Here is a 16,205-nt window from a genome sequence, read left to right as displayed (position 1 = left end):
TTTGGTTGACTTTAGAAACTTCCAGTGACAGATGGAAATATATTGGAAAGAGCTAAGCAAGCAGACTCATGCAAATGATTCTCTCTGCACTATGAATTAATAGATTTTTGGTCTGTTTTAGAAGGAAGTGCTAAGAAGCATTGCGATTCTAGGCGGGTCTGAAATTGGAGGTAGGAAAAGCTGGAGGCTGGCAGAGACTTAGAGAAGGCTCCTCAAGCCACCAAATATCTATCTGATTCTGCATTCCCCCAACGTTTCATGGTACCTTAATTTCACTGTTACAAACCCATATGTGTAGATCATGTAGGACTCCACTAGATGCTAATATCCCAGAAAATAAATAGCACCTCTAAGAATTATTGACAAACATATATTTTAGATGTGTTTAAGAAATCATCTTGAAGAGGGCACTGTGGAAGATTGTATTACACAGATTATATTGATGCCTGGTGAAAGGAGCAATACTAAAGGATAGGGAAGAGAGGCACAGAAGGGAGGTTTTATGTACAGGTTTTAGACTGTGCTTTGTTTTGGGTGGCTGAAATATTAGGCCCCCCCTTTTTTTTTTTTTTTAACATTTAGAGGTACCTGTTCTGCCATATTGCAAAACAGGTTAAATATGTTGGCAGGTGCCTAGAGAAACCAGCATGCTTAGTTTTTTTTTTTTTTTGCATGCTCAGTTTGTTTGGGCCTCTGGTGGCGCAGTGGCTAAGAGCCACAGCTTGCTATGGCTCCAGACCAAAGGTTGACAGTTCAAATCCACCAGCCACTCCTTGGAAACCCTATGGAGCAGTTTTGCTTTGTCCTACAGGGTCGCTATGAGTTGGACTGGACTCGATGGCAATGGGTTTCTTTGTTTTTTGTTTTAGTTTGTTTAAAGGCACAGTGGGTCAGACCAAAAGGTCTTTAGCATTAGTCTTGCATCATTCTTATATTCTTAGTCAACTCGTTTCCACAGGTTGTAAAAATGGTTTCAAGTTATTCCACACTGAACCAATGGAAGCAAAAAAATTTTTTTCCAATTTGCCAATTGAAAGTGTTGCTGTCTACTATATTGAGGGGAGGACTTGTAGCTAAAGTCTAATTTAAATGCAAGGTATTTCTGGTTTTGTAACTTTTGGGGGGTTAAGAAATCATATTTTTGTTCTATAGTCATTACACAGTTCAGTATTTAAGTATAGAAGTCCCCTGATATATTTCAAGATTCACCCCAATTTTTTTTTTTTTTTGGTCTGTTTGTTTGGGGGATGTGTAGGTTAGCAGCAAACCCAAGTACTTCAAACAAATGAGGATTCTAATGTGGGAATTTCAGTGCACTTGAGCATAGCGGATAAACTACTGTGGTAGTGTGGAAAGACTCTGACCTAGGAGTCAACTTGAGAAAGATGATTAAGGATTAAGATTTGAATCCCTTCTGGCACTTATTGGCTGCATGACCATGGGCAAGTCACCAAACCTTCTCCAGAGCCTCAGTTTCTTACTTTTCAGATGAAGATTATGATGCTTTCATCACAGAATGGCTGTGAAGGTTTGATGGATGGAGGTAAAAGTACTTTGGAAGTTCCATGGTGAAAAACACGTGTGAAGACCTATTCTTATCCACCATGCTAATACCCACGTTGTGACTGGGTGTTCTGCCCTTTTCCAAAGCAGTTCTTTGATCTGAATCTATCCAGCGCTTATCATTTATTGACTTCAAAAGTGATGTGTTTCACCCTCTTGGCTTGTGTGTGCCGAATGCTCAGACAGAGACCTGCTTCGAATGTAGCCTATCAAATAAAGGTGGTTTCAAATCAGCAGATTGGGGGAAGATAACATTCTCTCATTTATATGAATTTTTCATTTTATTCCAAGACAGTCAAAATGCACTATGTGGGTCAGGTCTCAGTCTTTGCAGGCTTGAACAGAAGGCCAAGGCGAATATTTTTGCAACTTCTATTTGCAATTCAACTACTGCCTGATATAAGCCTTAAGGGGCCATCACTCCCAATGCTGCAGTATCTTTGGGAAGATCTGAAGAGAATGAAGCCTCTAGCAAAGTGCTCTGCATTGAGTTATATTCTTTTTCTCCAAAACCTTAGAATTATTGGGGTTTTCTTTTACTCTCACCAATAGAAAGGTATAGCTATATAAAATGTTTACTTTTCATGCTTTGTTCTTTCTTGGGCAGACTACTCCAGACATTAAATCAGAGTCACTTGGACACTGATTTAGTATATTTCAATCAAATTCACCACCTCTCCTCCAAGGCCTTAGCCAACTGAAGCTGCGGTTTCTGAGGTAACTATATATCCACCAGACCTAGTGTATTCAGGTTTAGAAATAGAAACCACCGGCATTAACTTTCACACTTTAACAATAGTCTATTTTGAGCAGGCAGCTGTCATAGTGAAACTGGGGTGGGAGGGAGAAAAGCAAAAGGCGTTGTGATGTAGCAGAAACAGTGCCCGGTGGAAGTTAGGACACCTTGGAGATAGTTCTGTCCTTCCTGATGTGTGTGACCTTGGGCAATCACGTCCCTCCTCAGACATTCTCCGTAAAATCGAATAAGATCATTTTCGAGACTTCATCTAGTATTAACGTTCTGTGATTCTCTGTGCAATTTTTAGTCATATTTACTCACAAGTGCTTCCTTCTGGATCACATTGTTGTTGTCAGGTGCCATCCCTGTTGATTTTCGACTCATAGAGACCCCATATGACAGAGTAGAGCTGCCCCGTAGGGTTTTCTTGGCTGTAATCATTAAGAAAGCAGATCGCCAGGTTTTTCTCCTATGGAACCAATGGGTGGGTTTGAACCACCAACCTTTCCTGCCAACCTTTCCATTAGCAGCTGAGCACTTAACCATTGGGCCACTAGGGCTCCTTTTCCTAGTCATGAGATCCCTGAAAAAATGCAAATTAAACTGTTCTTTCTACAGGTTAAAATCCTTCAACATTTTCCCACTGGCTCTTGGAAGAACCTTAACAAGGTCTTGAGTGATATGGACTCAGCTTACCTCTATGGCCTCATTTATAGACCCCCTTCTCTCCTCTACAACCCCGCCATGTCAGAATTTCTTTAGTTCTCAGTGGGTCATACTTTTTACCTCCTTTGTCACTTCTCTAAGTTTCTCTGCCTCCAGGTTGCAGTTTAAACATTTCTGCTCTCTCCTCAGGCCAGGACAGATCCTTCTCTTCTGCGCTCTAATAGTATACTGTACTTGTGCCTAACATTTGCTCTACATGCTTCAAAGGCAGTGGCCATGCTCTGATGCTGCACTGTGCGGTAGGAGCCCAGAGATGCTTGTTCACTGCCGGGCTGCGGTTGTTGGATAGTTTTAAAGAAACGTTTTTGACTAATGCTGTACAGATAATAATTTCCTTATAAAAATCTTCTCTAGCTAGGTTCATGGCATGCAGAATGAATTCCCCTCAGGCATCCCTGGCCTAGGCAGAAGGAAGAGGGGTTTTAATTTCTCCCACAGTCTTGTGCGCATAAGGAAACAAAGGAAGGAGGAGCTGCCTTCTGTGAAAAGAACACTAGAATTACAAGTCTGAAAACTTTCTTTTGAATCTCAAATCAGCTAACTAGGAAAGCAGGTATATCATTTATTCTTCTAGCTTCATTTTTCTCATCTGTAGAGCATATGAGATATAATATCTCTTTCATAGCGCTGCTTTGAGGATTTTTAGAATGAAAAAAGTATGTGTATGTGTGTGCATATATAGGCAGATAAGGATATACATATGTATGTATATATATATATTTATATATGTTGTTTTTAGCTGCTGTGGAGTTGACCTCTGACTCATGGCAACCCCATGTACAATGGTATTGAACGGTTGTGATCTATAGGGTTTTCACTGGCTGATTTACAGAAACACATTGCCAGGCCTTTCTTCCTACTCTGTGTTAGCCTGGAAGCTACACTGAAACCTGTTCAGCATCGTAGCAACACTCAAGCCTCCACTGACAGAGAGGAGGTGGCTGCTCATGAGGTGCGTTGTCTGGGAATTGAACCTGGGTCTCCCATATGGCAGGTGAGAATTCTACCAATGAACTACACGCATGTATAATCTATACACGCACACGTACACATTGCTGCCTGAAACATAAAAAAGCACTTTTTGGGGAGGCTCAGCCAGTATCCTGTGCCTGGTCTGTGGCTGGTAATGAGTCAATATGGTATGGAATGAAGTTATCTAGTTGAGTGGCTAACTGAAATCTCAGCCTCAATTTTTCCTTGTATAAAGCTAGATGATGATTGTATCTACCCTGAGGAATTGTTTTAAGGATCAAGAAGAAGGCGAGTAATAAAAAGTTTTGTAAATGCTAAGTATCTCCTGCTTTGCTTCTTCTCACATGTGTTCATATACCAACCTTTTAAAGTAGGGCCAATTCAGAAGGCAGTTTAGTTCAGAATAATATAGATGTTTTTCCAGGGGACCCTAAAAAGCTTTTTTTCATTTTGAAAGCAAAAGAAAAAGAACTTCTGAGAATTGCTATTTTCCCTGAATTTTCTGACCCTTGAGCAAAACAAACAAACAAAAAAAGTTATTCACCTCTTGAGAGGCTCTGTTCTGAGTAGGTCAACCAGAAGAGCCCCAAACCAAAAAAAAAACCAAACCCATTGCTGTCGGGTTGATTCTGACTCATAGCGACCCTATTGGAGAGAGTAGTACTGCCCCATAGAGTTTCCATGGAGTGCCTGGTGGATTCCAACTGCCTACCTCTTGGTTAGCAGCCATAGCTCTTAACCACTATGCCACCAAGGTTTCCTAACTGGAAGTTATTTTCTGGAACAAGAATACCCAGGGCAGTATCACGGCAAGAATTTGGTAAAATTAGTTTGAGGGTTAAGTTGGGTCCTAGATTAGATGTGTGAAAAAGCAGTGTAAAGAGATTCTAATTCTTACATTTACTAATTATTCTCTCCCAGAAATATTTCTTTGTCTTTGGTAGCATTTAGAAGGAAAAGTCACTGATTTGCTGTAACATTTCTCACTTTTACATTAATTAACTGTTTAATGGTTTTCTTTGTTTGAATAGCAGTAGAAATATGTTTAGCATTTCTCTCCTCTGATCAACTTTCTCCTCGTTCTTCCCTAGTTATAGGGAAAGTGTGATAAACAAAAGTATCTAAAGACCTGTACTCGCTTCTTGGCCATATTTAATCTTGGCTATGTTATGATTGTCCCTGGGTGGCTAAAACTGTTAAGGGCTTGGCTGCAAACTGAAAGATTAGTAGTTCAAGTCCACCCAGAGGTGCCTTGGAAGAAAGGCCTGGTGATCTACTTCCAAAAAATCAGCCACTGAAAACTCTTGGGGCACAGTTGTACTCTGACGCACCTGGGTCACCATGAGTCGGAGTCGATTTGACAGCAACTTTTTTTTTTGGATGTTATAGTCTAATGGTCCTGCTTTAACAAATTTTGCCTTTTATTCCCTTCTTTCTTATTTGGCCCACATGACTTTTCAGTGAAATAACACACTGTGCCCTAACACACACACACACACATACACACACAAAGACACACACCATTCAAAAGGGACCACTGCATTGTTTTCATTCACTGGAGTGAAAACAGAAAATAATCCTTTTAAATCCATAGGACGAGTTTTTTTTTTTTTTTTCTGACCCAACTGATTTCTCATAGTTTTCCCAGTCAATTTCAGATTATGTTTTCCAGTTATTATTTGTCACAAAAGCAGTTTCATCAATTAAAACAATTATCCCATGTAAAAATGAAAACCTCTAACTTCATTGACCTTTAAAGTTTCCCTCCTCCCTAGACTGGTAAACTTTTAGAAGCCTGACTTATAGGAGGCTATACAGTCAGTTTGTTTTCTCTCTCCTAACTTCTCTTCCTCCAGTAACTCATTAGCCATGGTTTTTGCCTCCACTAGAGTTGGAAGGATAGGATAGGGATGAAAATTAAGGTTCCAGAAAGCTTTTTCTTCCACCTCAGTAATTTAGACTGGTTTGTGGCAAATGCGTGGTGTTGTCTTTTTTTGTGTGTATGTGCCAAAAGAAAACTCTCTTCAGCTGTGTAGGAAGGAATCAAATTATTGGTTGACGTTCCTGGCTCTGCGCTAAGGGGCTTGCAAGAGTTCTGTAGGAAACGCAGTGCATTAAATTAAGCGATCGAGTAACATTATGACGATATAGCAGTGGTAGAAGAGAATGCCATAAGTCTTATTGTACCTTAAAAACTAAATTCTGGCAGCAAAAAGTTCTTTGAGTCATGTCTTTCTAAATGCAGACCCAGGAAGCACACTCTTAAAATAAGTTCATTTTTAGAGTGCCATCTTAACTACCACTGCAGACCAAAACTAAGACTTCTTTAAGTAGAATCGCTCTGCAATTTCAGTGGACTAGACCATGTCCAGCAAAACCTGTGTGTGTTTATTGATTATTGCTGAGAGAAACAAATTTCAAAAATTAAGAGCAAAAACTGCAAAGATTAACTTTTTACAAAGAAACGATCAAATATGAAATTTGAAGACGATTGTCAAAAAAGTATTTTAAGTAGATTTTTTAACTCTAGGCAAGAAATGAAGTTGTATTGTACTTACTAACGTAAAACAAGCTTGTAAATAAAATGAGATTTTTCCCTCTTGCACACTAAAACATTAAATGTAAAAAACAAAGCAACAAAAATTTGAACTAATGAATACACATAAGTTGATGAATAGATTGTACTGTAAAAAACAGGAGTATTTTCCTCAAACCAGGTACTGGCATATTGCATATTTCTAAAGTGAAAAATTAGGAAATGATTATTAAATTACAAAAAAGACTCATTGTAAGTTTCATTTGAATAGTTACCTCTTCTTTACTTTTAAAAGTAATATTAATTTCCATGTCATTTCAGAGAAACATATCTTTCGAATCTATATTGTATAAACGTGTCTCTCTTGAATGCCCAGCACCGCGATGAGTAGAAAATAAAGTAACAGACAGTGTTTCTCTCCTTAAGAAGCTTATAATTTCACCGAGAAGACAAAACTGATTCTCAAGGCTCTAGTGAGTGGACAGCACACAAGGAGTGTTTCAGTGATAAAGATGGCTGCATGCATTGAGGGTCATTGGAATTTAGAGGTCACAGTCAAGTCATGGTCCAGCTGGAGGCAGAGCTACAGTTGGATTTTAAGCAACGACAGATTAGAATGTGTGGGAGTGATGTGGACCATGCAAGGTGACGGTAATCGAAGGCTGTGGGAAGGAACTAGTTAATGAGAACATAATGTGCAGAAAACGGTAATGAGATGCTTTCCTACACTGAGGGCCCATGTTGAAAAGCATGTCATACGCAGGGTGTGATAGCTACACTGCAAGGGGCAGAATCCTGGGTGGCACTGAAGAGAGGGGACAGGGTAGGTGACACTGATGTTAGCAAGGAGCTCTTATCACAGAATTGTGTTGTTGTGCTGCTGGAAGACTTTGCAAGATTGCATGTCAACAATATAGAAAGGATTCACTTCATGGTGAAAAGAAGGCTGCCCTTTGACTGAGGAAGCTCAAGGAAGATGAAGTCTCAAGTTCAAGAGCCAAGTATTTAGTTTTATCAAATCACAGTAGATTGCTAATGCACGATGTTAGTTGGAGGAACTATGCAGAGGCAAGAGAGGGTACAGTGGAGCTCTTTGTACTTTCTGTGCAATTCTTTTGTAAATCTAAAACAGCACTACAATATAGTGTATTTAAAAAAAACAGAAGTGCCAAAAACAAAAATAAGACAACAACAACACAAATTCAGCAGTAGGCTGGATCTATTTCCTGAGTGTCAATCCAAAAGCAGTGACTGCAGAATTTCTATCAAACCGATCCAATTTATTTAGTTCTTCTCTCTTCCTCACAGTGAACCTGAAAACGAAAGCACACACACCAGCAGAGAGAGGTGCCAGAAGTTTCTTTAAAAAAGATTGTAAAAAAAAAAGACTGGGAAATTTTCCTTTCTGAATGTGTGTATCCACTTGCCCCAAGTATTATTTCTCTACAAGATCTGAATGTTTCTACAGTAGTTACTATATAAATCATTGGTCTCCTTTCACAAATACCCCCTTCCAGGAGAAATTTGAACAAGTCTGGCTATGTTATCAAGGGTATCCCAATGAGTGTGTGGAAATGTTACTTAATGAGTGTTAAATTTCAGTTAATCATCTTTGATGTCTTTCTCCTCTTTATTGTCCTTAATCAAGCCTTACAGCATTTTCATCTATAGAGATTTTGCCAGACCAAAGTACTTCGATAATGAGAATAATTTGAAACAGGTGGTGGAAGAGTTTGGGCTCTATTTGTGTGTACATTGGGGAGGGTCTGAATGCTTTTGGGGATGGGTCTGACATTGCCAAGCCTGTGCATGAGGGAATGGGCACTGGGAGGCCATTTGGAGGTTATTGCAGTAGTCTAAATGAAATGTCATGAGGTCCTGCACTACGTGGCTGCTGTGTGACAAGAAACATAGGAGACAGATTTGAGAGGGAATTTGGAAGCCCAAAACAGAACCTATTATTGTCAGTGTAACGAAGAAGAAGGAGGCAATAGTGTCTCCAATTCTGAGCCTAGGTATATTGGAGAATGGAAGGAACACCAAGTAAGCCTGGCACTCAGGAGGAAAAGAAGGAGAAAGCAGGTTTGAAAGAGAGGGTCTGATTTCACAACTAAAGTAGGTGCAGTTGCCCTGGGAATCCTGTTTGCCTCTTCTAACCAGTTGCTGTCAAGTCGATTCCGACTCTTGGAGGCCCCACGTGTGTCAGAGTAGAACTATGCTCCGTAGGGTTTTCAGTGGCTAATTTTTTTTGTAAGTAGATCACCAGGACTAAGGACTTTCTTCCAAGGTGCCTCTGGGTGGACTCCAACACCAACCTTTTGATCAGCAGCTGAGTTAATGACAGTTAAGTACTGATGTGGGTTAACAGTTTGCATCACCTAGAGACTCCTTGGCTCTTCTACTTAATGCCAACATCATCCCAGCATATCAGTTAAATCATCCTTAAGAAGATATTAACTAATAACTAGTTATTAATTTAAGGAAATTAATTGAATTTAAATGCATATACTAGCAAATCTATAGTTTTATCGCTTTTTTTTTTTTTTTTTTACTCAGTCTGTGTTCAATGAGTGCTTATGATGTGCCAGTTACCATGTTAATCAATTTGTAATGTTAGATTTTGGGGAAATGTAAAGGGCAGTTAGGGAGATATTGCCCAGAACTCCTAAAATTGAAAGGTCGCAGAGAGCAGCTAGTGTAGCTAATTTTAAGACCAGCCCTCCTGGGTTCTTACAGATCTCTTTCTCTCTGTCACACACACACACGCACACTCTTTTTCTTGTTCTATTCTATAACAACTTTCTCTTTATGCTGATTTTTTTCCTTTTATTTTCTATGGCATAGCCAATTTGAATTTTATTTATTTACTTTTTAATTGTGCTTTAGATGAAGGTTTACAGAACAAATTAGTTTCTCATTAAACAATTAATATACATATTGTTTTGTGACAATGGTTGTCAACCCCATGACACGTCAATACTCTCCCCTTCTCAACCTTGGGTTCCCCGTTACCAGCTTTCCTGTCCCTTCCTGCCTTCTCGTCCCTGCCCCTGGGCTGGAGTGCCCATTTAGTCTGGTTTTGTTTTATGGGCCTGTCTAATCTTTGGCTGAAGGGTAAACTTCAGGAGTGACTTTACTACTGAGTTAAAAGGGTATCTGGGGGCCATACTCTTGGAGTTTCTTCAGTCTCTATCAGACAAGTAAGTCTGGTCTTTTTTTGTGAGTTAGAATTTGTTCTATGTTTTTCTCCAGCTCTATTATGATCCCTGTCAGAGCAGTCGGTGTTGGTAGCCAGGCACCACCTAGTTGTGCTGTACCGTGGTGATTTTTAAAATTTATTATTTAAAAAATAAATCTTATCGTATGTATTCATATAAGCCACCTCAGATACTTTTTGGGCAAAAAAGTAAAGTAGATAACATAACATAACATAAATAAATAACATGCTAAGTTAAAACATAAACTCTTAAGTTAAAAAGCTTCACTCTGTTCCTGCCAACCTGATGAATCAAATGGACTTCATTTGTATTTTCTTCCAATCTTTACCCATATAAATATATAATTTGCACAATTTTGTAGTTAGAGTATATTAAAAAAAAGAAAAATGATTTGTCCTCTTTCAAAGAAGAGTGGCACAAAAGGGCTGTAAAGACTTCAGGGGGCTTCACATACCTAGAATCTCTGCTGGTGAACCGGTCACCCAGATCTTGCTGGTGGAACAGAGCATCAGGAGCTCAGAGCACACCTATATTTAGCCAAGGTGGGCTGTGTGATAAGAGGGAGGGGCCTGGGTACACGCTCTGACTCATTCTCTGAAGCGCACTCATTAGTTTCTCCACAGTCGGGACAGCCACCATCAGAAGACAAAGCCTGATTGTAACTTCCGTGTGCTGAAACTTTTTAATCTCCACAGACCGGATTGCAGGGACTAACAAATGCTGGGAGCCACCTTGCCTTCAATAAACCATGTGAATGATAACATCATTATTATTTGCTCTTGGCTCTCACACAATTGCCCACTCTCTGGTTGGGAACTGCAGCCTGTGCTTCCTTTCAGCATCTCTTTCTTCCCCCAGACTCCGTAAGAGTCTGCTGGGCCAATAAGAGGATGTTAAAATGAAGCTGCTTTATCTACTACTTCATTCGCCTGCATTCTGTTTTCAAACTGGTATAGGTGATCCTGTGAAATACAGGATTTAAAATCAGAGGTGGCCTAAAATAGTTTTTAGGATCCCTTTTTTGGGGGTAATCAGCAAGAAATAGAAGATGGCACAGCATAATTTTGCACATGGGTTTCAATCACTTCTCTACAATTCCTTGCTGGATGACCCAAGACAGTTTAAATTTCTAGGGTATCAGTTCACTCATCTTTATTTTGGGTAGGTTTTTGTAATCTCCTCCACGGTGTGACTATCTCCAGGGTGAGGTATATGAATGGCCCAGAACAGCTTGGTCTGAATGGGAAATTAGTATTTGGCTTAGAGCCATTTGCCAGTGGCCAAGGGAGCTGAAAAAAAAAAATTTTTTTTTTAAGGGAGCTGAAAATCACTTCATTGTAGCTGACATCAAAAGATACTCCTCTTATTAATATGAAAAAATATTTACCTGTATCTGTCTTCCTCCTGATAACACTGACTGAAATACGACACTGACTACCTAGATCCCAAAGAAGAGTTTTCACCAGAAGCCACAGGTTGTGGATTAAATTCTGTCCTCCCAAAATATGTATGAAGTCCTGGCCCCTGTACCTGTGGATGTGATTCTCTTGGGAAACAGGGTTTTTCTTTTGTTATGTTAATGAGGCCGTACAAGAAAAGAAAATCAAAAAACCAAACCCAGTGCCGTCGAGTCAATTCCGACTCATAACGACCCTATGGGACAGAGTAGAACTGCCCCATAGTTTCCAAGGAGTGCCTGGTGGATTTGAACTGCCAACCCTTTAGTTAGCAGCCATAGCATTTATCCACTATGCCGCCAGGGTTTCCATACAAGAAAAGGGTGGGTCCTAAACCTAATCACTTCTGAGCTACAAAAGACCAGAACAGACACAGAGATGTACATGGGGGAAGACAGGTACTATGTTAGGATCTGTCTACATGCAAAGGAACTCCAGGGATTGCCAGCAGACACCAGAAACTAGGAGAGGTCCACAGAAGGAATCAGCACTGCAAAGACCTTGATTTGATTGGATATTAACCTCCAGAACTGTGAGAAAATAAATTCCTGTTCTTTAAGGCCACCCATTTGTGGTATTTCAGTTATGGCAACCCTAGGTAACTAAGAGGAAAAAAGGCCATGGCTTTCATAGCACACGTGCTAAGTCTGATTGTTGACACTCCCTAATTTTGACTTCCAGGCCAACATTGTTTTGGATACCAAGGCATAGTTGGAGCTATGTTACCAATTAATGGATAAAAAATGTAGTTACAAAGCATCCTCACATATGGGTGGGCCACAAAAGACCAGAAACTACAAAAATATTTGAATTAGATCAAATATTTGTGATTTGATTCCCCTGCTGGTTGTGTAGTTACAGCAAGGTGGTCCTTTGAAGAATGGGTTCATGAAAGCTCACGGGTAGCTCTACAGCTGCACAGCCTTGGGAAAGTGACATAACTCCTGAGCGCCCTCACATGCTCACTTGAACCTATAACACCTGCTGCCTCCTTTCTAGGGCTCTTATGAGTTCATCTGATGTGTATGCAGGCTCTTTGTAGATGGTAAAACTCTACACAAATACAAGTAATTATTGTAATGCTCTTGTACCTGTTGTGGGTACTTGCTAGTTGGTGCTTTCCGACATTAATCCTCCTATGTAACTGAACCCCTAAAATGTCTATTGTTCCTATCTACAAAGAATATACAATTTTAGAGAGCAAAGTCACTTCCACAGGTTGTTGTACTGATCATTACTCATGATTTAGGCTGAATTCTGCTGCTTAAGATGTGGCTCCAATGAGACCTAGAAGGCCACTCATTCAGTTCATTTTCCAAATATACTCCTGACAAACTTTATAGTAATGAAAATTCCAAAATCAGAAATTCACTTTATTGTCACAGTTATAATGGGATACTGTGAACGTATGGGGTCACCATGAGTCAGAATGGACCCAACAGCAACTAACAACAACAAATAATGGAATTATACTTTAAACTCTACCATTCATATATACCTAATTACAACTGAGTTCATTTAATTGTCTTAGAGGAAGGAAATGGTTCATGAGCTAATAATAGGGGTTAAGGACAAAGTCTTTGGGAAATAAGTGTAGAAAGAGAACACAGTGAGTATGCTGATATCAGAATTTTTCTCTGGGCAGTGTCTAATGATTAATGTTGCTTTTATTCTCTAGGTGACCAAAATCACACAAAATTTTCTAGCATTAAATCTCTACACAAGAGCCAAAATACTTGGAGTTGAGGAAAGAGAAGAAATATGGTTCTTACCCAGTAGGTCTTGTGTCCTCAATGGCTCTATCCACCGGGATCAAATCGCTAAGGTAGACATTGAAGTTTCCTTCTTTCCATCTTCTCTTTGCCTCTTTCTCCTTTCCATGGGGAACAATTACTGGGCGTCCAAACTGGCCTGGAGCTTTGGGATCCCTTGGAGAAAGTGTCACATCAATTCTTAACACGTGGTGCATTCCGTGATCTTCTACTAAATGGGCTTTTACATGACTTAGGTTCTGCTCTGCAGGTTGGGCCTTGTCAGTTAAGTTGATTTTTGCTGGCTTTAGGCCTTCAGCTAAGGATTGGTTGGTTTCAGACATTGTTGCTCTCTGTAGAGCAAGTGAGGAGAAAGATGCCTCACTTCTATTCCTGGAAATAAGTTTCTCTTGGCTTTCACCCTTTACTTTAGGAAATACAGTTTTGGTTTTAGAATTGGTAACATCTTTGGTGTCTGTCTTTAGCTCCTCTTCCTTGGTTATAATCACAACATGGCTTTCAGAGAAATTGAGTTTCTTCCCAAGAGCCAATTTAGTTCTCTCATCCTTTGGCAGGCCTTCCACCTGTGTCTCATTAATAGATTGCTTCTTTAATCGATTGGAGCTGACAGTGAACTTGGAGAAGAGAAGACCTTTATTGGCTTTCTGTTTATTTGTATTCAGTTCTTTGCTCTGAATCTCAGTTTTACTTAAGGCTAATGTTTCCCCAGATTTTGGCACTGGGGGGCTGCCAGGGAGTGTCCTCTTATTTGCCACTGTCTGTGATTGCTGCTTTGGTCTGTCAGTATTAAGACTGACAGTCACATTCAGGTCCGTTTCAACTGCTTCTTTTGATGCGTCACTGGTGACAGTGTGACTTTTCAGGACCTTCTGGTTTACATCAACAGGTCCTGTGTGTACAGATATTTTGACCAATGAAGTTCCTCTTGCTTCCGCGAATGGGGTTTTCTGAGCCCCCCGAGCTGTTGTTTGCTTTGGTCTCACCTGGTGAGAAGACATTTCATGTTTGATATCTGGCCCCTCTGTCTTCTGCTTGGTAGGAGTCACTGGGAGGGTCTGCAGACGTGCAGGGTGCCACAGAGGCACAGCCTTGCCCCTTACTGGGGCATTCTGTTCTTTTCTTTCTCTCCAGGTTTGGTCCAAGTCATCTTCAACTTTGTGCACACTCTCCTTAGTCTTTCCAAAGTTCTCTTTGCCCAACGTCCCCTTCCTATTCCACCTCAGGGGGAGTTTAGTCTCTTTTATGTTGCTGTAAAAGATTTTCATTTGGCCTGGCTGAACTCTGAATCCTGTCCGCTCCCTCCTGATGTCTTCCTTGAGGACACGAGTGTTGATCTCGCTGAATGAGAGGCGGAGAGCTGCCATGTCAAAGAGCAGCCAGATGACAGAAGCTACAAATATAAATGCCAGGACTCGCCCACTTCCTCGGAAAAACTTTCGGATCTTGTTCATGGTACAAAGGCTTCCCTTGCAGCCTGCCCTCCCTTCGAGCCTGCTTACCTTGAGTAGAGAGGGAGCTGAAGAAGTAGTAGCAGCAGGAGCAGCAGCAGCAGAGCTGCCAGAAAGCGCCCCCCTCCCCTGAACACAGCAGGAAACAGCAGTCCAAAGGGAAAGCTCAGCTCCTACTGCTTGTCAGTCTCTGCCTGCGTGGCATTTCACAGCAGAGCATCTGTGCCTGCTCTGCTGGTCCCAGGTTAAACCCTGGTAAACACGGGCCTTAGGTCACTCTGGGAGCAGCTGATTCCAGCCACAAGATAGTTCAACATATCACTCCTCTTGTCTCATTGAGCCCATGCCTACCTTCCTACAAGCCCAAGAAAAGGTGGGGGCTGGCTGGGGCTGCTGCTTCTCTCCTCCCAGTTCTCAGTCTGCACGCTGTAACTCAACACCACTTCTCATAAGGAAAACATTTCAAGCCATTACCCAGAAAACTTCATTCAGCTCTCACCTTCCGTGTTATGTGAGAGTGTGTGTGTGTGTGTGTGCGCGTGCGTGTGTGTGTTTTAAGTGCAATTAAACAGAAAGAACTCTAGCTATCTGACTAGAGAGCATGTGTTCCTGGTTTATAACCCCACCTAACCCATTCCTACTCGTTAACCCTATTTTACCCAGGTGCTCCGAATGACCTTGCCTGGGCAATCCATCACTGAACCTAATGCTTTAGCTTTGCAAGGTAACAGCTTAAAGAAGGGGCCCAACATACCCTCAATACCAGTGGTGGGCGTTTCCTTATTCAGAAGCCATTCTTGGGGGGGGGGGACAAAATATTTCAAAGTCAGCTTTTTTTTTTTTTAAACCAGCCCATCTACTTTTATTATTTGATTCAACAGATATAAACTTAGTTTGTCAAATTGCTATAAAAATTTCTAAGTGTTTATTGTCAGTTTCGGTTGTTACCTTGCTATGGGCCAGCGCTAAACATTTTAAGGATTGCACCTGGACTTGGGCCACACTTCGACTGGTGCTGGTAGGAGTGGCTGCCACACAGGCTTCACTTTAGAAACAGGGAAAAGTCCCCTGGTGTTCCGATTGATGGGGATGAGGGCTGAGAGTTAGTCTCACACTTTTTAAAAGTGTCCTATGTTTTTCTAATGTGCAGCCAAAATTGAGAAACACTGATGTAGAATAAAATACTTTATTATTATTATTTTTTTGGTTTTCATTGTCCATAATTTTTTTGGAAATTCCTTCCCAGATACATAGAGTAAAAAATCTATACGTTCCCAGAACAACTAAATCAGAATCTTCATTTTTTTAAATAATTTTTATTATGCTTTAAGTGAAAGTTTACAAATGAAGTCAGTCTGTCACATATAAGCTTATATACACCTCACTCCATACTCCCACCTACTCTCCCCCTAATGAGTCAGCCCACTCCCTTCTTAAGTCTCTCCTTTAGTGACAATTTTGCCGGTTTCTAACCCTCTCTACTCTCCCATCTCCCCTCCAGACAGGAGATGCCAACACAGTCTCAAGTGTCCACCTGATACAAGTAGCTCACTCTTCATCACCATCTCTCTCCTACCCATTGTCCAGTCCCTTCCATGTCTGATGAGTTGTCTTCGGAAATGGTTCCTGTCCTGGGCCAACAGAAGGTTTGGGGACCATGACCGCTGGGATTCCTCTAGTCTCAGTCAGACCATTAAGTCTGGTCTTTTTATGAGAATTTGGGGTCTGCATCCCACTGATCTCCTGCTCCCTTAGGGGTTCTCTGTTGAGCTCC

The 16,205-nt window shown here is 40.8% G+C and overlaps 1 protein-coding gene across 1 annotated transcript in view; it reads right to left on the bottom strand.

Annotated features, from left to right (window-relative positions):
- Window positions 1-14,924, bottom strand: part of GALNT5 (polypeptide N-acetylgalactosaminyltransferase 5) — a 49,636-nt gene extending 34,712 nt beyond the window's left edge. The window contains exon 1 of the mRNA XM_049887270.1: window positions 12,984-14,924. Coding sequence (XP_049743227.1) covers window positions 12,984-14,434 — 1,451 coding nt within the window. The 5' untranslated portion in view covers window positions 14,435-14,924. The remainder of the gene's footprint in view (window positions 1-12,983) is intronic.
- Window positions 14,925-16,205: the final 1,281 nt, after the last annotated feature.

This window comes from Elephas maximus, chromosome 6 (genome assembly GCF_024166365.1).
Source record: "Elephas maximus indicus isolate mEleMax1 chromosome 6, mEleMax1 primary haplotype, whole genome shotgun sequence".
Lineage (NCBI taxonomy): Eukaryota > Metazoa > Chordata > Mammalia > Proboscidea > Elephantidae > Elephas > Elephas maximus.
The sequence above is the reverse complement of the archived record's forward strand: the minus strand, read 5'-3'. Positions and strand labels throughout refer to the sequence as shown.